Below are 26248 nucleotides of genomic sequence, written 5' to 3'. Positions count from 1 at the left end.
TATGCACCTTTTGTATTTGATAAATTATAATCATTGTTCCATTTTACAGTACCACCAAGCCCACCTACACGTCCAGATGTGGTATTAATATCTGCTAATGCCATTTCCATTAAATGGGATGTTCCATATCATGATGGTGGAAGCAAGGTGACTGGATACTGGATTGAGAAGAAAGAGCGGAACACTATTTTATGGACAAGGGAAAATAAAATCCCATGCATTGAGTGTCATTATAAGGTCTCCAATCTTATTGAAGGCCTTGAATATCAGTTCCGTGTATATGCCATGAACATTGCAGGTCTAAGCAAAGCCAGTGAAGCTTCAAGACCAGTGCTGGCTTTGAATCCAGTTGGTGTGTATTAGGTTAACATTTTTAATATCTTTCCTCAATGTTGCATATTAGTGACATAGTAGTTACATGGTGATTATTTTTCTTTTAGATCCACCTGGCAAACCAGAAGTATATGACATTACAAGATCTTCAGTTTCTATAAAATGGTCTGTACCATTAAGTGATGGTGGCAGCAAACTTGTTGGATATGTAGTTGAACGCAAGGCATCCACTGATGATGATGAAACTCGTTGGTTGAAATGCAACTACACTACAATCACAGACAATTTCTTCACTGTATCATCACTTGAAGAGGGAGCAGCTTATGAATTCCGTGTCATTGCTAAAAATTGTGCAGGAGTTCACAGTACGCCATCAGAATCAACAGGCCCTATCACATGCAAGGATGAATACAGTAAGATCATTTCTTAATAAAAAAAAAAAAAAAAAATATATATATATATATATATATATATATATATATATATATATATATATTATGTATATTAATTTGGTACTAATCTAATATTTCCTATTTCTTTCTTTCAGCACCACCAAAGGCTGAGTTGGACAGCAAACTTGTTGGTGAGACAGTAACTATTAGTGCTGGATCAGACATTGTTCTTGATGCTGCAATAGGTGGCAAACCTGAACCCAGAGTATGCTGGTCTAAGGGTGATAAGGAGTTGGAGCTTGGTGATAAATACTCATTGACATACACCAGTACAAGAGCTATGGCAATCATCAAGTCCTGTAACAGGAATGATACTGGAAAATATATATTGACCGTCAAGAATGCCAGTGGAATCAAAACTGCAGCTGTCAATGTTAAAGTTCTTGGTAAGAAAATTTTCAAATGAACACATACCTTACAAATCAAAATAATAAATAACTGGCTGATGACGTGTAACTCCTTCTCCATTCCAGATACCCCTGGTCCTCCAGATGGTAAGATAACAATCAGCAGGGTCACAGAAGAAAAATGCACAGTTTCTTGGAAGATACCTCTTGAAGATGGAGGAGCTTCTATTTCTCACTACATTGTTGACAGACGTGAGACAAGTAGGCTCAATTGGGTTGTCATGGAGACCGAATGCAAGACCCTTTCTTGTGTCAGTACAAAACTAATCAAGAACAATGAATATATATTCCGTGTCAGAGCTGTTAACAAATATGGAGCTGGAGTACCGCTGGAATCTGAACCAATCATTGCAAGAAATGCATATAGTAAGGCCTTTGTATAATTTGCAAAGATTCACTGAGCTTCAGAAGCAAACATTATTCTTAAGTATTCTTGTCTTGTGTGTTACAGCTGTTCCAACATCTCCTGGAACACCAGAAATTACAGCCGTTGGCAAACAACATGTCATTATTGAGTGGCTGAAGCCAGAGAATGATGGTGGTAGTGAAATAAAAAATTACCTTGTAGATAAACGTGAGAAGAGCAGTGTGAGATGGACCAGAGTAAACAAGACATTCACCATCTATGACACAAGACTCAAGATAACAGGTCTATTTGAGGGAAGCGAGTACCAATTCCGTGTTGCAGCTGTTAATTCTGCTGGCACAAGCTTACCAAGTGAAGCCTCTGAATATGCACTTTGCAGGGATCCAACATGTGAGTAATTATAACTTGCTTATGCTTAACCACATCATCATGCTACATATATTTTATAGTTGGCTCAACATTCTCATCAATTTTATTTAAATGTTGAATTAACTGTTCCTTTATATTACAGATACACCAGCTCCTCCATCATCTCCTCGCATAATAGATACTACCAAACACAGCATTACTATGACATGGACCAGACCTATGTATGATGGTGGTTCAGATGTCACTGGCTATGTTATTGAGATTCTAGAAGAGGGAACTGAACAGTGGTATAGAGCCAGCCAGAAGATCCTGACTGCTACTGAATATACTGCAGCTGGTTTAACAAGCAACAAGAAGTACAGTTTCAGAGTGGCGGCAGTCAATGCAATGGGCACTGGAGAGTTCAGTGAAGGCAGTGTGGAGACTGCACCCATAGAAAGAGTTGGTAAGTTTTTCATTTCAAAACAGCACTGATTTAGAGCCTGACTACAGTAAGTAGTGGTCACAAGTAACTAAAAATATACTATTATTCAGATACAATTTAAGGAGAGGTAGATTTATAAAACAAAAAACTTTTTTCAGTCTTAAAGAAAAGTGCTTATGTTTAAAGGAGGTAGTCTAGACAATATTTAAAAAAACAAAAACAGTCTATTCAAGTGGTAACCTCAGAGGTGCATGCAGTGACAATTTGCATAATCTGAATGGTGCACTCAGAAAATCAAATTAAGCACTTACTTAGTTCATATCAGAATATGCATATTTTTCCCCATATAAATAATGATGCAACTTTTGGATTTAAGTCACTGAATTAATCAATCAACTCTTAATATGGCCTTGAATACAACTTCACTAAAATCTACTCTTCTTAGAAATTCCTGATATTGAATTACCTGAAGAACTGAAGAAGACAGTTTGTCTGAGAGCTGGTAGCAATTTACGTCTAAATGCAACTATACTTGGAAGACCACCTCCAGTTGTTACCTGGAGAAAGACTGGCATAGACCTTCAGTCACGGGGATACATTGACACAACAGAGAGCACTACAACTTTATTAGTGGAAAAGGTTCATCGTTATGATGCTGGAAAATACACAATTGAGGCTGAAAATCCATCTGGCAAGAAGATAATTACCATTCTTGTCAAGATATATGGTAAGAAAAAAAATGTACACACACACACACACACACACATATATATATATATATATATATATATATATATATATATATATATATATATATATATATATATATATATATATGTATATAAAACTAACAGCACATTTTGTATTTATGAAATTTATTTTTAAATTCCAGATTCCCCTGGTCCCTGTGGTGCAGTCAAGGTCAAGGATTACACTAAAGAATCAGTTGTCATTACATGGGATGTCCCTACTATTGATGGAGGGGCTCCTATCAACAATTACATTATTGAAAAACGTGAAGCATCAATGAAATCTTATAAAACTGTGACAATGGAATGCAAGAAGACATTGTACAGAATCACTGGGTTAGAGGAAGGAACAAGATACTTCTTCAGAGTACTGCCTGAAAACATATATGGTATTGGAGAACCTTGTGAAACCACTGATTCTGTGCTGGTATGTGAAATTCCTTCTGTTCCTCAAGATTTGCAAGTCATTGACATTACAAAGTCCACTGTCATTCTTGCCTGGGAGAAACCACTTTACGATGGTGGCAGCAAACTGACTGGTTATGTTATTGAAGCCTGTAAGAAAGAAACTGACAGATGGATGAATGTTGCTAATGTGAGAGCATCAGTGTTTCAGCACACCATAGATTCTCTGAATGAGAATGAGCAATACTTATTCAGAATCAAAGCTGAGAACAGCAGGGGGGTCAGTGAGCCCAGAGAACTGATGACACCTATAATTATTCAGGAACAGAGAGGTATCCTTTTATTAACTTTTATTTATATATAGTTAAGCACTAAATTAATAATTACAAATTTTAAATTATATAAAAATATTGTGTGTTTATTTTACAGTTATGCCAAAGATCGATCTGGCTAGCATTCCTCAAAAGATTGTAAATGTTCATGCTGGCAAGCCAATTGTGCTCAATATTCCCATCATTGGAAGACCTACACCAACTTGCTCATGGTTCTTTGGTGGCATTAAGATGAAAGACAAGCTTGACCGCATTAAAATTGAGACAACTGCTAAGTACACTAAATTAATGGTTCGTGAAACTACTCTTGATGATACTGGTGACTATACTCTTGAAGTAAAGAATATAACAGGAGTAGCTACAGAAATCATCAAAGTCATCATTCTTGGTGAGAAAAATATTTTTCCTTATCCTAAATTTTTGTCTGTCATTAAGGATTTTCCCAACAGTGTTTCCTGTGCAGCTGAAACTAACCTAATATACCTTATTTGTAGATAAACCTGGCATTCCAGTTGGGCCTATGATAATCGATGAAATTGATGCCAATTCTGTAACATGTAGTTGGGAACCACCAGAGAAAGATGGAGGTGCCAATGTCAGTGGCTATGTAGTTGAACAACGAGATGCTCATCGCCCTGGTTGGCTGACTATTTCTGAGTCTGTTACAAGACCCACATTCAAATTCACTAGACTTACTGAGGGAACAGAATATGTGTTCCGTGTGGCTGCAACAAATCGTTTTGGCATTAGTGCATTCCTTCAGTCTGAAGTTGTTGAATGCAAGAGTACCAAGAGTAAGTTCACATTAAAAAAACACATATTTTTTTTATAAGTAATAGAAAAACAGTAAACAGGATAATTAATTAAAAACCTGTTTTGTTACCTTCTACAGCTGTTCCTGGTGCACCAAGCACACCTGAAATATTTGATGTGTCCCATGATGGTATGACACTCACTTGGAAACCACCAGAGGTTGATGGTGGATCCACACTGGCTGGCTACATCATTGAGCGTAAAGAAACTAGATCTGACAGATGGGTACGCATCAACAAGAATCCAGTGACAATGACAAGATACAGATCAACTGGACTAGTTGAAGGTCTGGAATATGAGTACAGAGTAACAGCTATGAATTCTAGAGGCACTGGCAAACCGAGTCTGAGCTCAAAACCAGTGATTGCAATGGATCCTATCGGTATGTGCAAAGGAACAGTCATACATGGTCTTACTCTATGAAACAAACATTTGAAAAGAAAATTAAACATTTACTATTTCTTCTCACACAGAACCTCCAGGCATACCTTTGAACCCAAGAGTCACAGATACAACCAGGACATCGGTTTCACTGGCATGGTCTCCCCCAGAGGAAGAGGGAGGTGCCATCATCACTGGTTACCTAATAGAGATGCAGAAAGTTGACCAGATTGAATGGACCAAATGTAATACAACTCCAACAAAGATTTGCGAATACACACTGACGCATATGCCCCAAGGTGCTGAGTATAGGTTCCGTGTGATGGCATGTAATGCTGGTGGACCTGGAGAACCAGCTGATATTCCAGGAGTAGTTAAAGTCACAGAAATGCTTGGTAAGAATTAAAAACAGCACTGTTATCTGTGTTTGTTTGATGTGACTGGTAGTGCATAAATGCTAAAACAACCTGCATTAATATTACAGAATATCCTGATTATGAGCTGGATACAAAGTACCAGGAGGGTTATGTCGTCAGACAAGGTGGAGTTGTCAGACTTTCTGTGCCAATCAAGGGAAAACCATATCCAACCTGTAAGTGGACAAAAGAAGGCCGTGATATTTCTCAAAGAGCTATGGTTGCTACCAGTGAAGAACGCACAGAGCTGGTGATCAAGGAAGCTCACAGGGATGATACTGGAACCTATGATCTTGTGTTGGAGAACAAATGTGGAAAGAAAGCAGTGTATATCAAGGTTAAAGTTATTGGCCGCCCAGATCCACCTGAAGGCCCTCTGGAATTTGATGATATTCAAGCTCGTTCTGTAAGAGTGAGCTGGAGACCTCCCTCGGATGATGGTGGCTCTGATGTTCTTGGATACATTGTGGAGAGACGTGAGGTTCCAAAGGCAGCATGGTACACTGTGGACTCTCGAGTGGTTGACACTTCACTAGTTGTCAAAGGACTGAAAGAAAATGTTGAGTACCACTTCAGAGTTTCAGCAGAGAACCAGTTTGGAATTAGTAGATCTCTGAAATCAGATGAATCAGTTATTCCAAAGACACCACTCTGTGAGTATTTTTGATATGTAAATAATGTGAACACTCTTATTATTGCACATATTATATTAATTAACCATGTAAATTCATATTGTTTTTTGTGTTCTTTAAAAAAGGTCCACCTGAGCCTCCCAGCTTTCCTCCAGAAATTATGGATGTCACAAAAACCACTATTGGATTGTCTTGGTCAAGACCAAAAGATGATGGTGGCTCTCGTGTCACTGGATACTATATTGAAAGAAGAGAGTTATCAACTGAAAAATGGGTGCGTCACAACAAGACTCACATCACGACCACAATGTATACTCTCACTGGCCTTATCCCTGATGCAGAGTATCAGTTCCGTGTGATTGCTCTGAATGACATTGGTCAAAGTGAGCCTGGACCTGTATCTGAAGCAGTTGTGTGCAAAGATCCATTTGGTGAGTAACATGCACCCCTCTTTTGAAAGTAAGTTATACTAAAACCATGTTGGTGTCAAGCTCTAATTACTTAATTCTCTTTATTAGATAAACCAAGCCAACCAGGTGACATTGACATCATCTCAGTTACCAAGGATTGCATCACCATTCATTGGTTGCGCCCAGAATCTGATGGTGCGAAAGAAATTCTTGGATATTGGATTGAGTTCAGACAAGCAGGTGAAAGTGCCTGGAAAAAATGCAACAAAGAGCGTTCAAAAGACAGGCAGTTTACCATGGGTGGTCTCATGGAGGCAACAGAATATGAATTTAGAGTTTTTGCTGAAAATGAAACCGGATTGAGCAGACCCCGTAGAACTGCCATGGGCATCAAAACCAAACTGAGTGGTAAGTTTGAAAGGATAAGCAATGTATATTATCTTACTCTAGCTCTGTATTGCATGTGATTTTTCAAATTTTAATTTCATTTGTTTAATTTTTTAAAAGTTGGAGAAGCACCAAGTCTAAAGGAAGAAATAAAAGAAAGTACCACTAATTTGGGCGAATCTGGAACACTAACTTGCCAAATTATAGGAAGACCTCTTCCAGAAATCAAGTGGTATAGATATGGAAAGGAACTGATTCAGAGTCGCAAATATAAAATGAGCTCTGATGGCAGAAGTCATTCTCTCACAGTATTAACAGATGAACAGGAAGATGAAGGTCTGTACACTTGCCGGGCCGTCAATGATGCAGGTGAGATTGAAACCAGTGGGAAGCTTCTTTTGCAGGCTGCACCTCAGTTCCATCCTGGATTCCCTTTGAAGGAAAAATACTATGCTGGCTGTGGAACAAGCCTACGTCTCCATGTTGTCTATATTGGACGTCCAATTCCACAAATCATGTGGTTTTATGGCAAGAAACCTCTAAATCCATCAGAGAATGTTATTATTGAAAACACAGAGCATTACACTCACTTGGTCGTGAGAAATGTTCAGCGGAAGACAAATGCTGGCAGGTACAAGGTGCAACTGAGCAACAAATTTGGTTCAATTGATACAGTGCTACGTGTTGAAATCCAAGGTAAGTTAAAGACCAGTTTTTATTAAGGTGTATAATTTTTATTGAACAAAACTGAAATTGGACAGCTAAGGTATATGTTTGTTAAACACTATTACTCGCATTCCAGATAAGCCTCTGATTCCTGAAGGGCCAATAATTGTTGAAGCCCTCTTGAAGAACTCTGTGATCATAAGTTGGAAACCACCTAAGGATGATGGTGGTTCATTGATCACAAACTATATTGTAGAAAAACGTGAAGCAAAGGAAGGAGAACAATGGAATCTTGTGTCATCATGTGTCTCAGGAACCACATGCCGCATTCCAAATCTAATTGAAAGTGCTGGATATTATTTCCGTGTTTCTGCACAGAATCAGTATGGTATTAGTGAGTCATTAGAGATTCCTGCTGTTGTCATCATCAAGAGTCCATATGGTAAGTGAATCATTTGCTGACAGCTTCCACTATATGTGTATTCAAGAAAACTACAAAACAAAGAATAAGTAATTTACATACTTACAATTTTGTTTTGCAGAAAAACCTGGAATTCCCCAAAAGCCAGTGGTTACTTCAGTTGCAGAAGATTCCTGTGTTGTTACATGGAAACCCCCAACCAGTGATGGTGGTGCCAAAATTAAGAATTACTATCTGGAGAAGAGAGAGAAGAAACAGAACAAATGGATTGCAGTTACAACTGAAGAAATTCAAGAGACAAGCTATACTGTTAAAGGCCTTATTGAAGGCTTTGAGTATGAATTCCGTGTCAAATGCGAGAACATTGGTGGAGAGAGTGACTGGAGTGAGATTTCAGAACCTGTCATTCCAAAGTCAGACACAGCTCCTCGTGCTCCTTTCTTTAAAGAGGAGCTGAGAGATATGTGTGTTAAATATAAATCCAATGCAACCTTTGTTACTAAGGTCATTGGACACCCCAAACCAATAGTAAAATGGTACAAGAATGGCAAAGAAATTTTACCAGATGGTGAGAAAATCAAGATCCAAGAATTCAAAGGAGGCTACTACCAACTTGCTATTACTAATGCAGATGAGAATGATGTAGCTGTTTACCAGATTAGAGCCACAAATCAGGAAGGATCAATTTCTACAACTGTAACACTTGATGTTGAAGGTATGACTGCTCTGTGTTTTCATATGCATCTTTATAGTACGTCATGGTTATAATTTGTACATTTTTAACACTATCAGGTAATTACAGCATGTTAATATTCTCTTTTCTAGTTCCTGCCAAGATTCACTTGCCATTACACCTACAAGGTATGGGAGCTGTTCATGCTCTCTGTGGTGAGGTAGTCACCATCAAGATTCCGATCAGTGGTAAACCAGAACCTGCAGTCACGTGGCAGAAGGGACAAGAAATACTGAATAACACAGCATATCATCAAGTGATTGTAACAAGATCCTTCACATCCCTTGTGTTCCAAAAGGGAGTGCAAAAGAAAGATGCTGGCTATTATATAATTTGTGCCAAAAACAGATTTGGTGTTGATAAACAGACAGTTGAACTTGATGTTGCTGATGTACCTGAACCACCTAAGGATGTTAAAGTAAGTGATATTGGAAGAGATACCATCACACTTACATGGACTCCTCCAAATGATGGTGGAAGTGATATCATCAGCTACATAGTAGAGAAGTGCCCAGTATCTGGTGATAGGTGGATTCGTGTTGCCCAGACATCTGAACCACATTATACTGTAATGAGCCTATTTGGTAAAACCAAATATCAGTTCCGTGTTATTGCAGAAAACAGATTTGGTCTGAGTAACCCATCTGTGCCAACTGAACCTGTAACGGCAAGAGAAGACAAGTTAGCTATTAGAAATTATGATGAAGAAGTAGATGAAGAAAGAGAAGTTACGAAAGAAGAAGCACCTCATTCCAAAGTTAAGAATGTGCCATCTCTTTACAAAATCTCTGAGGAACTAGCACGATGTGGACACTTTGGTATTGTTCATCGTTGTATTGAAATTAGCTCCAAGAAGACTTTCCTGGCTAAACACATTAAGGTGAAAGGAGCCGATAGAGAGCTAGTTGCAAGAGAGATTGAAACACTCAATATTGCAAGGCACAAGAACTTACTGTATCTTCATGAGTCATTTGATAGCTTGGAGGAATATGTTCTGATCTATGAATTCATATCAGGTATGGACATCTTTGAACGTCTTGGAACAAATTTTGACCTCACCGAGAGGGAAATTGTTCTGTACCTGAGACAAATTTGCCAGGCTCTAAAGTTCCTGCATGGCCTCAATTATGGTCATTTTGACATACGACCTGAAAACATTGTCTACACCACAAGAAATAGCCAAACAATCAAGATAATTGAATTGGGCCAAGCCAGGCTGCTGACACCTGGAGAAAATATCAGAATTCAGTTCACAACACCTGAGTATTATGCACCTGAAATCCACAGTAGTGATTTTGTTACAACTGCTACAGATATGTGGTCGGTTGGAGTTCTTGCATATGTGCTCCTTAGCGGCCTCAATCCTTTTGCAGCTGAATCAACTCATAAAATGATCGAGCGGATTTCCAATGCTGAATACATATTTGATACTGAAGCCTTCAAATATGCCAGTCTTGAAGGCATGGACTTCATTGACAGGCTTCTTACTAAAGAACGCAAACATCGTATGACTGCATCTGAAGCTCTGGAACATCCATGGCTCAAGATGAAAATAGAAAACATTAGTTCTAAAGTCATAAAGACCTTAAGACATAGACGATATTACCAGTCAATAATCAAGAAGGAGTGGAGCACTGTTATTTCAGCAGCTCGTGTTGCATATGGTGGTGGTTACCGAAACCAGAGAAATGTTTCTATTGGCAGAGTGAAAATTGGACATCCAGAAAAAGGCCTGAGAGCAGGTCCAGTCATGCATGGCTCTGCTGAAATCGGTGGTCATGTTCGTTTTATGTGTACCATTGAAAACTATGACAAGACCACAGAGGTGACATGGTACTTTGGCTCTCGTAAACTGACAGCAAGTCACAAGTATGAAATCAACTATGCCAATGGAGTTGCAAGCATATATGTGAAAGACATTGAAGAATGCGATGATGGACTATACAGATGCAAAGTTGTTAGTGAAGACAGGGAAGACAATGCCTACGCAGAGCTGTTTGTTGAGAGTGTGAGATCCTACCGAGAATACTTCCTGGGACGTACACTCAAGAAACCCAAGCGTAGAATTGATAAAACCAAACTTCTACAAAGGCCACCGGAGTTTACTCTGCCACTGTACAATCGTACAGCATATGTTGGAGAGGATGTACGCTTTGGTGTGACAATAACTGTTCATCCAGAGCCACAGGTTACTTGGCTAAAGGCAGGACACAGAATCAAACCTGATCCTACAAAATATACATTTACAACTGACAAGGGTCTTTATCAGCTAATGATTCACAATGTTGAGCCTAGTGATGATGGCGAGTATACTGTTGTGGCAAATAACAAGTTTGGTGAAGACAGCTGTAAGGCACGCTTAACAGTAACACATCACACTGTTGCTGAAGACACAATGAGGCCAATGTTCAGACGCCTCTTAGCAAATATTGATTGTGTTGAGGGAGAGAGTGTCCATTTTGACTTGAGAGTGTCAGGAACACCACCACCAACCCTGAAATGGGAAAAAGATGGCAAGCCTCTTGAATTTAGACCACAAGTTGAAGTTGTTCAAGAAGACGTCGGATATTATGTCCTCCATATTAGAGAAACACTAATTGAGGATTCAGGCATCTACAGAGTTACTGCAACAAACTCTGCTGGTTCAGCAAGTTGCCAAGCCACACTCAAGGTTGAACGCTTAACTTACATTAGGAGGGAGTTCAAGAGTGAGGAAGACAAGCAGGTATATATACAAAATCAAATAAAAAAGACCCTAAAAATGGCACAGGAATTCTCAACAGCAGAAGTGACTGCACTTAATCCTGCAGCCCAAGAGGCACTGAAAGAAGCTGCCGAACTGTACAAACCTGCAGTGAGTACCAAAAATGTGCAGGGTGAGTTTGATATCTCTGACAAAGAAGATAAGGAAATTAAAAGAATTAAAGAAGAGAGTAGGAAGATCAGAATGCCTTATGAAATTCCAGAAGCTCGTGTACATGATCCAACTGTTCTTGAGGAAGATATGAATATTAAACATTTTGTGCCTTTATCTGACATGAAGTGGTACAAGAAACTTCGTGATCAGTATGAAATTTCTGAACGCATTGAGAGAGTTGTACAGAAGAGACAGAAACGCATCCGACTATCCAGGTGGGAACAGTTCTATGTCATGCCACTTCCTAGAATCACTGATCAATACAGGCCAAGATGGCGTATTCCAAAGCTTACACTAGATGATTTGGAAACTGTAAGACCAGCTAGGCGCTCCCCATCTCCTGAGTCAGAAATCTTCAGACAGAGAAGGCGTTCCCTGGGTGATCTTTCAGATGAAGATCTCCAACATGTAGAAGATTATCAGACAAAGAGAAGAATTGAAGAAGAGAAGCAACAGCTTGAGGAGGAACTTGAACTTGGTTTCTCTGCCTCTCCTCCAAGTGGTAGCCCTGTTCGCTTTGAACTGCATGCACTACGCTATGCATCACCCAGGATTGTGCATAAAGCTGAAGTGAAACACACAGAGGAAACAAAACTTGCAGTGACAACAAAAAAACCTACTGCGTCCCCACCCCCCATTTCCCATTTCATGAGAAGGAGGAGATCTCTCTCTCCAACATATATTGAATTAATGCGCCCTGTCTCTGAATTGATAAGACCATCCCGGGCACCAGTGGAATATGAAGTTGAGGCAGTTGAAAGGAGGTCCCCAACTCCCGAGAGGACACGACCACGTTCCCCTAGCCCTGTGTCTCCTGAAAGAAGATCATCAAGATCTTCCTCTAGGTTTGAAAGGTCTGCAAGGTTTGACATCATGTCTAGATATGAGGCAAGAAAAGCTGCTCTGAAATCTGAGCGCAAGTATCAAGTTGTAACACAACAACCCTTTAGCCTTGATCATGCTCCACGAATCACAGTTAGAATGCGCTCACACCGTGTACCATGTGGTCAGGACACTAAATTCACATTGAATGTCCAATCAAGGCCAGAAGCTGAAATTCAGTGGTTCCATAATGGACAACAGATTCAAGAAAGCAGTAAATACCTCTTTACAAACATGAGTGGTGTCTTAACCCTCCAGATTACTGATTGCCAGGCAGAGGATAGTGGTACATACCGTGCTGTCTGTACCAACTCAAAGGGAGAAGCATCTGACTATGCAACACTCGATGTATCAGGAGGAGCATTTACTACATATTGCTCAAGACGCAAAGATGAGGAGGCTCCAACAGCCTTTGTACCTGATGTGCTAAAGACAGACTATTACCATACATCATCAATCAGGGCATCATCTGCTTCAAGGACACACATAGAGATCAAAGAAACCAAGACAAAGTTTACTGAGAGACAAGAAGTTTCCGGGATTGAAAAATATGAGTCTGAAAGACTTGCATCATCCCCTATCAGATATGCATCTACCGAATACCTGTCATCTGCTTCGTATTCATCCTCAGAACGATATGCATCATCTGAATACAAGGCAAAGTCTGTTGAGTCCTCAGCTACAGCAAGCATAACTGCTAAGAAAATCAAAGCCACTCTATCAGCAAAAATACTTACCAAACCATACTCTCTAACAGTATCATTGGGGGAGTCTGCAAGATTTACCTGTGATATTGATGGCAAACCAGCACCAAATGTCACATGGATGCATGAACAACATGCTGTTGTCACTTCTCATCGTGTACGTGTGACAACAACGCAATACAAGTCTACATTTGAAATAACTTCTGTAGATTATTCTGATGAAGGCACTTACACAGTAGTGGTAGAAAATTCGGAAGGAAGGGAAGAGGCAAAGTTTACTTTAAACATCTACAAGCCACCAAAAAAAGAGGAGCCTGTTACACCATCCCATCCAGTTAAATCTCATGAGCCAGCAGTGAAGTCACCTGAACCTTCAGTGAAATCACCAAAAACATCTGTAGAATCACTAGGACCTTCAGTGAAAAGTCCTACAGCACCTGTTACATCTCCTGTGCAATCAGTAAAGTCTCCAGAACCATCAGTAAAGCCTCCAGAGCCATCAGTTAAATATCCAGAGCCCTTGGTAAAATCACCAGAACCCATTGGAGTCAAGTCCCCTGAACCACGGATTAAGTCACCTGAGGGTGGCAAATCACCACTACGAGTCAAGTCTCCTGAGCCTGCCACTGCCGCTCCTAGAGTTAAGTCACCTGTCCCTGCAAAGCCCTCAGAAGCAACTGCATCCCCTCTTAGGATTAAATCTCCCACAGCTGTAAAGTCTCCTGAACCAGGAGCATCTCCTCCAAGAGTGAAATCACCACCTCCAGCTAAGTCTCCAGAGCTCATAACCTCACAACAAAGAGTTAAATCTCCCACAGGCATTAAGTCACCAGAGCCAGTCAGCTCTCCTCAAAGAGTAAAATCCCCACCAGCAGCCAAGTCTCCAGAGCCGATAATGTCACCAAAAAGGGTTAAATCTCCTCTCACTGTGAAATCACCAACTCCTTCAAAGGATGTACCCCCAAAGATTCTCCAGCAACTTAAAGCTGAGGCATTAGAAGACAAGGTGAAGATGACCTGTGTTGCTGAAAGCTCTGTAAAGGATGTTGTGTGGTACAAAGATAGCAGGAGACTTAGTCAGAGTAGCCATTATCAGATCCATACTTCTGCTGATGGCACTTGTTGTCTCTATATATCGGATGTGTCTGAGAAGGATCAGGGGGAATATTCCTGTGAAATAATTGCAGAAAGTGGAGCAGTTTCAAAAACATCATTCTCCTTCTTTGGTCAAGTGTTCCAGTCCATCTACACAAAAATAACAACGTTTGTGTCTTCACACATGGCTGTTAAAGGTAAATTTAATTTATTAATTTCACAATTCATAATAATTCACTATTTTCTTAACACATTCTGGAGATCCACATAGCACGAATGCATATATTAATTTAATGTTTGCTCATTTTCTTTTAGAATCAGTGTCCTCCAAGGCCCATGAGGGGTTTGAAATGCTTAAGAAAGAGAGTGCTACTCTCAGCAGTATGCATGAGAGTTTCTCTTCAAAATCCATCCACACAGAGAGCACAATGCAAGAAACATCATACAGCAGTTCCACAATGGCTGAGATGAAATTTGAAACAATGTCACTGTCCAGCATGTCCTCCATGACTTCTGAATCACTGTATGCTTTAAGCTCAAGCAGTATTATGTCAAGTCATTCACATGCTGAGGGATCCTCAATAAGAGCCACTCTACTCAGTGGTCAAGGTGAGCAAATAAAAGGCACTTTGATCAGTGGTCACAAGCATTTGTAAAAAAATTTATGCAGCCTACTGACTCACATGTCCTTAAACTTACAAACCTGTTCAATTATTTTTTTTTTAATTTAAAGGTTCAGCACCAAAAATTGAAGCCCTACCTGAAGACATCAGCATTGAACCTGGGAAGGTTTTGACCATAGCATGTGCATTCTCTGGAGAACCTTCTCCACACATTGAGTGGTCTCGTGGTGGTAAAACACTTTCAACTGCAGAAGAGAGTGACAGGTTCCACATTGAGACTACGGAGGACCTGACCACACTCATAATCACTAGTGTAAAGTCTAGTGACGCTGGGGTATACACCCTCAAACTTTCCAATGAGCATGGGTCTGACAAGGCAAGAGTCACCATTAGTGTTCGTTCACTATAATTCTAATAATGATACTTTCTTCCCCCTTCTCTCATTATATGCCTTTTTATTTATTGAATAAGGAAAAAAAGATATTTACTTGATAAATACCTAGATATCTATTCCTGTAAATATGAAATATTTTTATATCAAACTTGACATTAATTTATGCCGAACTAGACTAAAGTCTAAAGTTGTTATAAAAATGTGCCATTTTGGATAATTATGACTAGGATTTTTGGTCAATTTTTTGTGACGTGTACATAATGTATATAGCCGAATTTACCGGTTATGGGAAATGTATGAATTGTTATTTAAGACGATATTAACTAAAACAAATGGAACTAATTGTTTATCAGGAGAAAGTTTCTCATGGAACGAATACCCTGTTAAACCTGGAACTAAACTTAGTGCCTCAACAAAAAGTTGAAGACTTAAGATTGCCTCAACAGGTAGAGAGGCTCCCTGTTGAAGTTTTACTAAATTTACGAGACAAAGCTATACACTGTATGTGTACAAGTGATATAATTATTGTCACATGAATTTATAACTTGACCATAAGACCTTGAATGCTGCGTGCAATTACCCTCATGTAATCAGTATGACTAGGTCTTGTGTTCAAACTGATTATGTCGTACCACCATTTTTAAGACATGCTCAAAGTGCGAGCGGCCTGCACTTCCTGAGCTAAAATTTTTTAATGTGCTCTGTTTCTGGTAAGGGATTGCTTGAATGGACTTTCAAAATGAACATCTCCTGGCCAAAAATCAAAGTCTATCTTGTACTTCTTTGCAGAAGCAGAGCCTCCTCTTGGAGGATTGCTTTGTTGCATTGTGTGTGTGTACTAGTTGTAGAACTCATCTTCACAGTTGCTGGGCAAAAAAGCGTACCACAAGGACAACATCTAATGTGGAAATAAACATCTCAAACCAGGAACTATATGCCCTATATTTTGGTTTGATTTTATGTAGAATTGTAGTATTACTAATGAATGCAACCTCCTTGAGCCTTATAATTGATTCAATAAAGCATGTTTTCAGCACTAAAACCCTTGTTTTGTGTTTCTAGGTTTTCAATTATCTGTTGTATAAAAGATACAACTCCTGTTGATATATCCTGCTAAACTGATGACATTCTGACATTCTCTAATGTGTATAAAATTAGTAAGATACTAAGATATCCTAATAATTACCAAACACGCACAGCCAAAACACTGGAGCCCATGGCAAGCAAATATGTTATCCAGGGTATTGTTATTTTATTCAGATTTAACTGACAGGCAAGTATGTTCAACAGCCAGAAAAGGAAAATGTTTCACTTGATATGCAGCTATGTATAATCTATAGCTACAAATATAGGTATATAAATATAGAGCAAACTACTCTTTCTGAATCCTGAAGCCTGCTGCTCTACATGCTCTGGCTGGCATGTAATAACTTTTCTAAACCAGTAACATAGGTATGTGGAGACATTGACCATCCTCAGGTTCAGGGCAAGACTATACCCAACTAATTTAGGTAATAATGCAATACAACAATCACATAGCAGAAAAACTATGTATGCATAAAATCATATTGTTCCAGGTCAACAGAACTCAACAGAAATGCAACCAAACACCTTATTGCTGTGAGAGGCCAAGCTAGTTCGAGCTGACAGGTAGCCTACAGTAACTCAAATGAACACTGTACAGTCTGAGTCGAATGTATTCCAAAAAGAACAACACATCAAACCTTGAAGAAGATGTGCTAATACAGCAAAAGGCCACATTAGGTTCTGCTCCTGTCAGAAAAGAAAAGAAATCAGGCTACAGTCAGCTAAGGTGGAACAGGAACATATGACAAACATGTTCACATTTTGACATCATGAGACCAAGAAGACACCTTCTGCTGTCATCTGCGTGCTAGACGACCTGCAAGGGTACCTGACCACACCACCAGGCACAGGCGTCATCGTCTTGCATGGGCCAGGGAGCATTTACGCTGGACGAGGGACCAGTGGGCCTCAGTGCTGTTCTCTGATGAAAGTCGATTCACGTTAAGCAGAAATGATGGCCGCCAACGATGTTGGACACGACAAGGAGGGCACTATGCATCAGCCACTGTTGTGGTGGTGGTACAGTCTGGGCAGGTGTGTCTACTCAATTCAGAACTGCCCTAAATATTGTGTATGGTACAGTGACAAGCCGATACTATCTGAATAACATCATTAATCCAGTCATTGTGTTCCTCCATGAACAACACAGGCCTAATTTCATCTTCATGGACAATGATGCTCCAGCTCATCGAGGTCAATCATTCATCATTAGGGAACAGCTGATGGAGGCTAGGGTACCTCAAATGGAGAGGCCTGCACTTTCTCCAGACCTGAATTCCATAGAAAACCTATGGGATCAGCTGAGTCGCCGTGTAGAGGCTCGTAACACTGCACCCCAGAACCTCAATGACCTGAGGGCCGCTCTTCAAGAAGAGTGGAATGCCATGCCTCAGTAGACAATAAGTCGACTCGTGAACAGCATGAGACGTTGTTGTCAAGCTGTAATTGATGGTCAAGGGCACATGACAAATTATTGAGACACTGACATTTTTTGTTGTAGTATACCCACCACTGTTGTTGGCTTTTGTTTCAATAAATTGTTTGAGATGAGGAAATCAACATTGCATGCTTCTATTTAAATGCCCTACTTTCATGATATAATATCACTGTAGTGTGAGCTTTTTCCATTTTCCATTCTACATTCTTTTTACATTTTACATTTTCTTTTACATTTTCCCTGTATACATCAGATTTCAGACAGAACTCGGAATCCTGCCACCTTCAGAAATTCTCTGATGACTCCATTCTCTGATGTATCCAGGGAGGTAATACCTCGGAGTATCAGACTGCAGTGGACAATTTTGTCACCTGATGTGAGCTCAACCACACTGTATTCCCTAACAGTATAACGAACTCATTAAAAATAATTAATTATAATTAATAATTCATTAACAATTACTTGTACTTAAAATACTTAACAGTTCATTCAACTTAAAACTTTTAAGTGTTTTGACTTAATAACTTAATAACTAATAACTCAAATGAAATAGTTGAAGTCATTCAACTCAAAAATTGTGTGTGTGTTCTCCGTGCCTCTGGGGTTTCCTCCCCCAGTCCAAAGACATGCATTGTAGGCACTGGCATCTCTGAAAAATTGTCCGTAGTGTGTGTGTGATTGGGCCCTGTGATAGATTGGCATCCTGTCCAGGGTGTACCCTGCCTTGTGCCTGTAGTCTCCTGGGATAGGCTCCAGGTTCCCTGTGACATAGTAGCATAAGCAGATATAGAGAATGGATGGATGGAAGTATTGAATACTTAAAAATATATAACAAACATGCAATATCAATAATTTGAGTTAATCTGTTCTTATGTATTAAGTGTACTTAATTTAAAACAATTAAGTTTATCTACTTAAAAAAAATTGAGAAAACTTATTACCTCAAAACTTTTGAGTTATCTTAACTTGCCGAGGTTACAGTGCACCTACAGCTCAATGTTGGGAAAACAAAGGAACTGGTAGTGGACTTTAGAAAATCCAGAACCCCATCCTCTACTTTGTCTGTCCTAGCTGAGAAAGTTGAGATTGTTGAGGATTACAAATACCTGGGGTATGAGTCCATATTGATAACAAACTGGACTGGACAATAAACTCAACAGCGCTCTACAAAAAGGTCAGAGTAGGTTGTACTTTATGAGGAGGCTCAGGTCCTTCAAAATCTGCAACACCATACTGTGGATGTTCTACGAGTCTGTGGTGGCTAGTGTCATTTTCTATGCAGCAGTCTTTTGGGGAAGTAACATGAAGGTGGCAGAGAGAAATAAACTGGACAAAAAAATTAGGAGGGCTGGCTCTGTACTTGGCATGGAGCTGGACCCAGTTCATGTTGTTGTTGAGAGAAGGATGCTGTCAAAACTCCATTCAATCCTGGACAACCCTTCTCATCCACTACACAGTGTGCTGGTTAATCAGCACATTCAGCCAGAGACTGATCACTGCCAAGTGTAGCACTGAGCGCTTTAGGAAATCTTTCATCCCTGTGGCAATTAAAATGTACAATTCCTCCCTTTAAGTGTTGGGACATTTTCATGTGCAATTTCATGTGTAATAGTTAATAATGGGTGCTATAGTAATTATAGACCTTTCGTGCACATTACAATTTCACCATTGTCTATCATGTACAATACAACTTTGCCATTATCACTTGTTAAAATTATCACCAATTTACAATCTTTGTGTGCAATACTACAGTTCAACACTATTATTTGTACAGTATTTGTATTTATGTATTTTATTTTACAGTTTATATAAAGGTGTATATATTTCTTTCTTTCTCTCTTATATTTTTATTAGAGCAACTGTAACATGCCAAAGGAATTTCCCCCTGGGATTAACAAAGTTTTTTGAATTTTGAATTTGAAATGTCTTGAATTGTACATCTTTTGTCAATTTCATTTCACCACTAGGGGGCAGTGTCTGCAATCTAAAATGAAAGCAGTCCTTACAAACTCTTCTTCATATGTAATTTGTCTGAAATAAGGTGCTTATATAAATCACGATAAAATTGACATAATTAAAGAAATATTTTTTTCTAGGTACTCCCATGGGTGTGTTTTGTATTATTATGTATCATAACATTTTAATATATTTGTTATAACTATATAGAATGTGCTCTTATGCTTGAGTTTAGCTGGATTAATATTGGACAGTACATGGTTCCCTCTATAGCTTTAATAACACAGTTCTGCTGAATAGTTAAATTAAATGGTCTGAAGGTTTTTATTACTTTACGATAACAACAGATATAGCAGAAAAAAAATCTTTAAAAGTGTTTGACATGGTGAAATTTTCTGTATGAAGACATTTATCTGACCCTTATGGAACTGGACTCAAACAATGTCAGCACTTTGTAACTGTCTACATTTCCACATAGGAATTGTGCACTTTCCAAATTTCCATTAACATGACAAGCTGAATTTTTTTTTCTCAAAATATGCCATTTAACAAATTAAAAACTGCAGATAGTAGGCCATTTCTGTGGAATAAGAGGTGATATAATAAAACACATTGGCAAAAATAAACAGCATTAATAATTTGCTGTTATTTGAAAATTAATCAACTTCAAGGTAGTAACAGTAACTCAGCTTTATGTTGGGCTGCATCCCACCACTCAATAGTTGACCATTTTTCTATAACAGCACGAACCATTGTGTTTTATCCCTTACTTAACATCTGTTAGAGTAGTTTATAAACCTACACTAGTTAGTTTCGCTACCTTTGGAGACAGCATTCAAACATATGCATGTAAACATGCTGACGTCCACTGAGCTGCAGTTGCTGCTGCCTGTCAAGAGATAAGCGGTGCTGTTCTGATGTAAGAATATTATAAGATAATGGGTGCATGTGTACAAAAGTACAAAATAATTTTGATGTTTGAGTAATAATTTATTCATTTATTTTATTTTCTTTCTTAATAATTTGGTAGTTTATATAAAACTATATAAATCCTGCTTTGATATTTTGCCCGATTTGAGTGATGTTGCTGGTAAAACATCAAGATGACCATCTTATCCCAGATGGTCCAGCTCTACAAATAACCTAATTGTACACAAGGATCTGTTAGTTCTTCTTTCTATAAACTATACCTGCATGTGAAAGAAAGGCCATAGCCTCTTTCCTAGGAAGAAAGTTAGTGAGACAGTTATACACTTTCCAAACTTGGAATGAGAAGGCTGCAGCTGTCCTCGAGTGACACATGAGATGTTGTCCTAGAGACTCTATACCAGTGTACAACACTGGTGAACCTAACTGAAATGGCTGCCGTGTAAATCACATGTGATCTCTAGCACCAAGATACCAAAATAACTCTCTCCATGTGCTTGTGCAAGAGAAAAAAGGAAGATGGCTGAGACCAGAGATCAGTACATAGGTACTAAAAGCACCACAAAATCTTAATGTTTTATTATTTTTTTTATCTGGTTAAAGACTGCAGCAATGTAATGTGTTATGGGCTTTTACATGTAGAATAAATAGTCTAGTGGTCAACCAGAGAAAAAAAAGTAAATGCTAGTTGCTACTGGCTTTCTCAAATAAATTTTATTATTTGGTATATATAAACAATTAAACAAAATGTATTGTCAGTGTTGTAACTAAAGCATCTACTACTCATTCTGAATCCCCAAATATTAGCATTTTATTTTGTATTTAGTAAAGACTATTTAGTAAAGAATCAATCAATCAATCAATCAATCAATCAATCAATCAGTCAAACAATCAAACAATCAATAAATCAATCAATAAATATCAACCACTATTCACATTATGTGTAAAGTATTAGATGTGACATTTCACTAGGACTTTTTACACTGCACTGGGTATTGTACACAACCTCTTGGTATCATTCTAATTCCCACATTTAACCCAGAGAAGAGGAACATTTCACAGGCACTTGTGGGGTCAGCGCTGCTTTTTACCCCGGGTTAACAATCCCAGCTCCAAAGCAGGGTTAGCACCACTTTTGCCAAACATATACAGTGTGAAACAATGTGGTGTTCCCTCGCTGTTGTGAAAATGTATAGTAAGCTGGTATTTAAACTGGTTGCATGCTGTAGTTATGCAATCATGATTGTTGACAACACAAATATGCAAATGAGTAACTTAACCCAGGGTTTAGGAATTTACAGTGTGAAATGTTGGATTACAAAATACCCAGGCTTAACTGTTAACCATAAGTAAAGTATGAGCAGCATAAAATAGTATGAGCAGCATGAAACCTATTTAACCTATTTAAGACACTGTCTGGCCTTCTATTCTCTTTCAGCTAAAAAATAAGTCCTTTTAGACCATTTTAAAATATTTGTATAGGTGGCATCCCAAATAAATATTGTTATCTGTAAACTGTAACATTAAACAAGTATATACAAACCACTTAAGTAGCAGTCAAAAGCATGTGAGACTAAGGAAGGGGGTGGGTATCCCAACTAATAGTGGCATTTATTATTGGAGAGTTCAGAGCACCTGTGCAGCTGTCCATCATTCCAGCTTCAAATGTCCATTGGCTCATCTCTGGTTTAATTAGAAAGAATAACCGTGCACTTTGGGTGTTAAATTAAGGTTGGCACTGTATATCGTGAAAGTCTAATATTGTATGGGGACAATAAACACGTTATATGAATCAAGCACATCCCAGTGTGGTACAGTGTTAGAAATACTTCACATATGCACTTACAATGCTATCTATTTAGATTCTACATGAATGCTAATACTACGTAGCTAATCAAAAGGTTTATTGCTTTTTGTCCGTAATGTAATGTAAAATTAATTTTCTGAGGATTTTTTTTTTTAGAAATTGCATTACTGTTGTAACTGTCCGTTTTTGTCATATTTCTGATCCTGTCAACTCACATAACAGAATATGTTATGCTATATGGTATGTTATGTTAAGCTGCTATTATGTATATGCATAATATAAAATTATTATTTTAAAATAAAAATACATGCCTTCAAATAATAATAATAATAATAATAATAATAATAATAATAATAATAATAATAATAGAATTTGCTAAAATTAGTGTACATGTATTGTAAATAAATAATAATTAAATAATAAATTTAAAATAAAAATACATGCTTTAAATTATTATTATTATTATTATTATTATTATTATTATTAATATTATTAATAATAATAATTATGATTACTATTATTATTATTTTTTTTTTTATTAAATTATATTTATTAAATTATATTATTTATTTTATTATTATTATTATTATTATTATTATTACTATTATTATTATTATTATTATTATTATTATTATTATAGAATTTGCTAAAATTATTGTACATGTTTAATAAATATTAATTATTAAGCATTTGCATAATAAAATAAAAATAGGTCTCTAATTGTATTAATGTGTTAGTGAGATATAGTCATTTATAATTTCATTTATATTCTTTATATATGCAATACAAGATGTCTTGGTTTTAATAATTCTTAAAAATATATATCAGAAGTTCTGTTTATTACAGAAAAATTACAATATATTTGGTACTATTTGGAAGTTTGTAAGTGTGTGTTAATTATAGTTCAAATTTAGATCTGTTTGATTAACTGTTGGGCTTTTTTACGAATATCGTTTTTTTTAAGACCATTAGCTTGGTTTTGTCAACCAGGCCTGGCAACCCTGATTGCTTTCATACAAAGTACACACATAGCTAATGCTAAATTGTTCTTACTTGTGAAGATTCAATGCCAGTATGTAAAACTGTAGAATTCCAAATCTAATGGTTGAAGTATCTAACAATAATAAATAAATCCAAATTCTAAAACCCATAACTTATTAGTGGCCTTATGAAACAGGCTAGGAAGCTGTCTTTCCAAACCCTGGATGATTAGTCAGGTATGTAAAAATGATGTCATTATAAGCTATATTTTAGATAGTAGCAGTGCATTGTGATGTCACTTGCACTTTTCCGACTTGAATTAATTTAACAATTAGTAAGACAACTAGTAAGAATTGTAAGATTCTTTTTATGTAAGACTAATAATGTTATGCCATGGAATGTAAACTAATATTAACCTGTAATGCAATATTATTTATACATATGTATGCCATTAGTAAGGATCTTTTAAATAAATAAATAAATATTTAAACAAACAAATAAATAAATAGGATCGGAACAATAAAGTAAGATTAGTAGGCATTCTGTACTCATTACAGCTGACCCTTCCTGTGGGGGTTGCCTTTTGTTTGAGTGACAGGGACAGACACTTGCTCCATTTGGTCATGTACAGGTTAATGCTTACCATGAGGGCCTGGCTAAACAGCATGTCCCTTTTTTTAAATGGGACATAAACATAACATTGAACAGTTGCAAATGACCAAAATGAGTGTATAGATTATTTGTGAGGCCAGTGGAGTAACATGTTATTATGAACTTCTGTAGACAATGAGTGGGGGACACTGAGAGGCATATGTAGGGTTGTATAAAATGCATCTATCTCCCATGATTCTTTGGGTGAGGGGGATGAATGGGGAGTGGCTGAGAAGTGACATTGCAGGCTAGGCTAGAGGTATATAAAGTAAAAGTAGCGTATTAGCACTTCTGAGCAGTTGGAGCATTCCCAGCCTTGCCTCGGGTGTAGGGATTGCAAGGGAAAAGCAAAACTACACGGTCTTTACCCCTGTGTAGTTTTGTTTTGGGGTAGTTTCGAGGTTCAACTGTTCTCACCTTGGATATTCTGGAAACATACTGGATAAAAGGATTGTTGCTGAGGCAGTAGCCATCTGGGCACAGTCCCATCAGTTATAGGCACCATTATTATCCAAGTAAGTTGCATTTACTCCATGGATAGATATTAATTTACTGTCTTTTACTTTTTGATTATGCATGTTTCATTCACATTTATAATATATTACAGAATTGCATTTAGTCTTTTTATATAATGTTTGAGAGGCTTAATTGGGTGTTGCAATTGATTTTTATTCTTCTATAAAATGTTTCAGCGAAGAATTACCTGATTTTAAAAGTTCAAGGTTATTATATGGTGCGATGATTTGAGAAAAGCCAAGAATAGCCTGTGATAGCATTAGAGTGGTGTCCCAGCTCGGCCGTGATGACTTTTTAAGGGAATCAGCAGCAGGGCTATCAGTTGCACCTCCAGCTATGTGCCACATGGTGACTGTCAATCAAGCAAAGGGACTGATTATTTTTGGAGATTGCCATTTCTGTCTAATAGGACATCACTCATCATATATAACACCTACCTTACAGTTTTCTGTGAACTTTGTGTTTATTAAAACAGTTTGTGCTAGTTATTTTGTACAATTTCTAACTTATGTTGGGACATGAGCTTGGACTTCACCTGCTCACCCAAATCAAATGTGGCTTATAAATAGTACACTTCAAGGAAATAACAAGATTCTTTTTAATACTGGAAATGAAATAATTGCTGTTTATTTCTGAGTGATGACTGACAATGATGTTTGCTGATATACAATAAATTGCTAATGTCTTTTAAAAGAAGATGGCTTTGAGAATAAATTTGCATCCATCATGTCCACTGACCTAATTCATTAATTTGGCTATTAATTTAATAATTTTCTGTTATTAAGAGAACATGTAGGTTTTCAGATATTTATGAGTAATACATAAATTTTGGTGTTCAGTTAAGGTTAGCTGGCCTATGCCATAAGAAATGGTTGACATAACCTGTAGTATGATTGTTTCAATGTAACAGAACACCTTTTAATTTGATTGCTTTATTGTGTTTACTGGATTGATATGTTTAACATCGGCTGCATGAAGGATTATCTAGGCTAAAAATAGATTTTTCTTTTGCTTTATCTTAACTATATAACTTACTATTATGAACTTGGTTGATCTTATAGGTATTGTGGAAATTGTGCTATATTACTGAGAAAGTGACTGACAAAGGAAACAAGAAAAATCACAGATTCTGTTTGTAATGGACAGCTTTAAAGTGTCTATTTGAGCTACTAGTTAATATGTACATGTAGAGATATTGTATTACTCTTAATATAGACCAGGGTATATTTGCAGCCTGGTGACCTTGCTTAAATTTGGTGTTGGTCTTATTTGCTAGGAATTTAAAAGTTGTTGGTGGTGCTAATGAGCATTAAATAGCATTTAATTGTCATTTTATTTAAAAATTTTAAATAATAAAATTTTGTCTTAATTGTATGCTGAGACTTAAATACATTTTCAGAGTATGTATTTTTGGAGTCTTAAATACCAATTTTTTGTGAAATATTTGTATTTCAGTCATAGGGAGTGCTAATTTACACTGACCAGATTTAAGTCAAATGAGTTGTGAAGTTAACAAAGGTTAACAGGGATTCACACAACAGCTGTCATTTTCAGGACTGTAGCCTGTTTACTTT

The 26248-nt window shown here is 37.5% G+C and overlaps 2 protein-coding genes across 9 annotated transcripts in view; both read left to right on the top strand.

Annotated features, from left to right (window-relative positions):
* ttn.2 (titin, tandem duplicate 2) overlaps positions 1-16354 on the top strand; it is a 170023-nt gene extending 153669 nt beyond the window's left edge. For both annotated transcript variants that reach the window (XM_058391673.1, XM_058391672.1), the window contains 21 exons: positions 50-352; positions 441-746; positions 881-1171; positions 1259-1558; positions 1644-1949; positions 2071-2373; positions 2798-3079; positions 3245-3838; positions 3936-4226; positions 4333-4632; positions 4731-5033; positions 5125-5427; positions 5517-6101; positions 6206-6511; positions 6599-6898; positions 6998-7573; positions 7680-7985; positions 8086-8679; positions 8790-14492; positions 14611-14904; positions 15029-16354. In XM_058391673.1, the coding sequence (XP_058247656.1) occupies positions 50-352; positions 441-746; positions 881-1171; positions 1259-1558; positions 1644-1949; positions 2071-2373; positions 2798-3079; positions 3245-3838; positions 3936-4226; positions 4333-4632; positions 4731-5033; positions 5125-5427; positions 5517-6101; positions 6206-6511; positions 6599-6898; positions 6998-7573; positions 7680-7985; positions 8086-8679; positions 8790-14492; positions 14611-14904; positions 15029-15327 (12845 nt within the window). In that variant the 3' untranslated portion in view covers positions 15328-16354. The remainder of the gene's footprint in view (positions 1-49; positions 353-440; positions 747-880; positions 1172-1258; positions 1559-1643; positions 1950-2070; positions 2374-2797; positions 3080-3244; positions 3839-3935; positions 4227-4332; positions 4633-4730; positions 5034-5124; positions 5428-5516; positions 6102-6205; positions 6512-6598; positions 6899-6997; positions 7574-7679; positions 7986-8085; positions 8680-8789; positions 14493-14610; positions 14905-15028) is intronic.
* An 8112-nt stretch (positions 16355-24466) lies between these two features.
* ttn.1 (titin, tandem duplicate 1) overlaps positions 24467-26248 on the top strand; it is a 137078-nt gene continuing 135296 nt past the window's right edge. For all 7 annotated transcript variants that reach the window (XM_058391679.1, XM_058391678.1, XM_058391677.1 and 4 more), the window contains exon 1: positions 24467-24673. The gene's annotated coding sequence lies outside the window, so the exon portion shown is untranslated. The remainder of the gene's footprint in view (positions 24674-26248) is intronic.

Source organism: Hemibagrus wyckioides, linkage group LG06 (assembly GCF_019097595.1).
Source record: "Hemibagrus wyckioides isolate EC202008001 linkage group LG06, SWU_Hwy_1.0, whole genome shotgun sequence".
In the NCBI taxonomy this organism is placed as follows: Eukaryota; Metazoa; Chordata; class Actinopteri; order Siluriformes; family Bagridae; genus Hemibagrus; species Hemibagrus wyckioides.
Note: the sequence above shows the minus strand (reverse complement) of the source record. Positions and strands in the feature narration are given on the sequence as shown.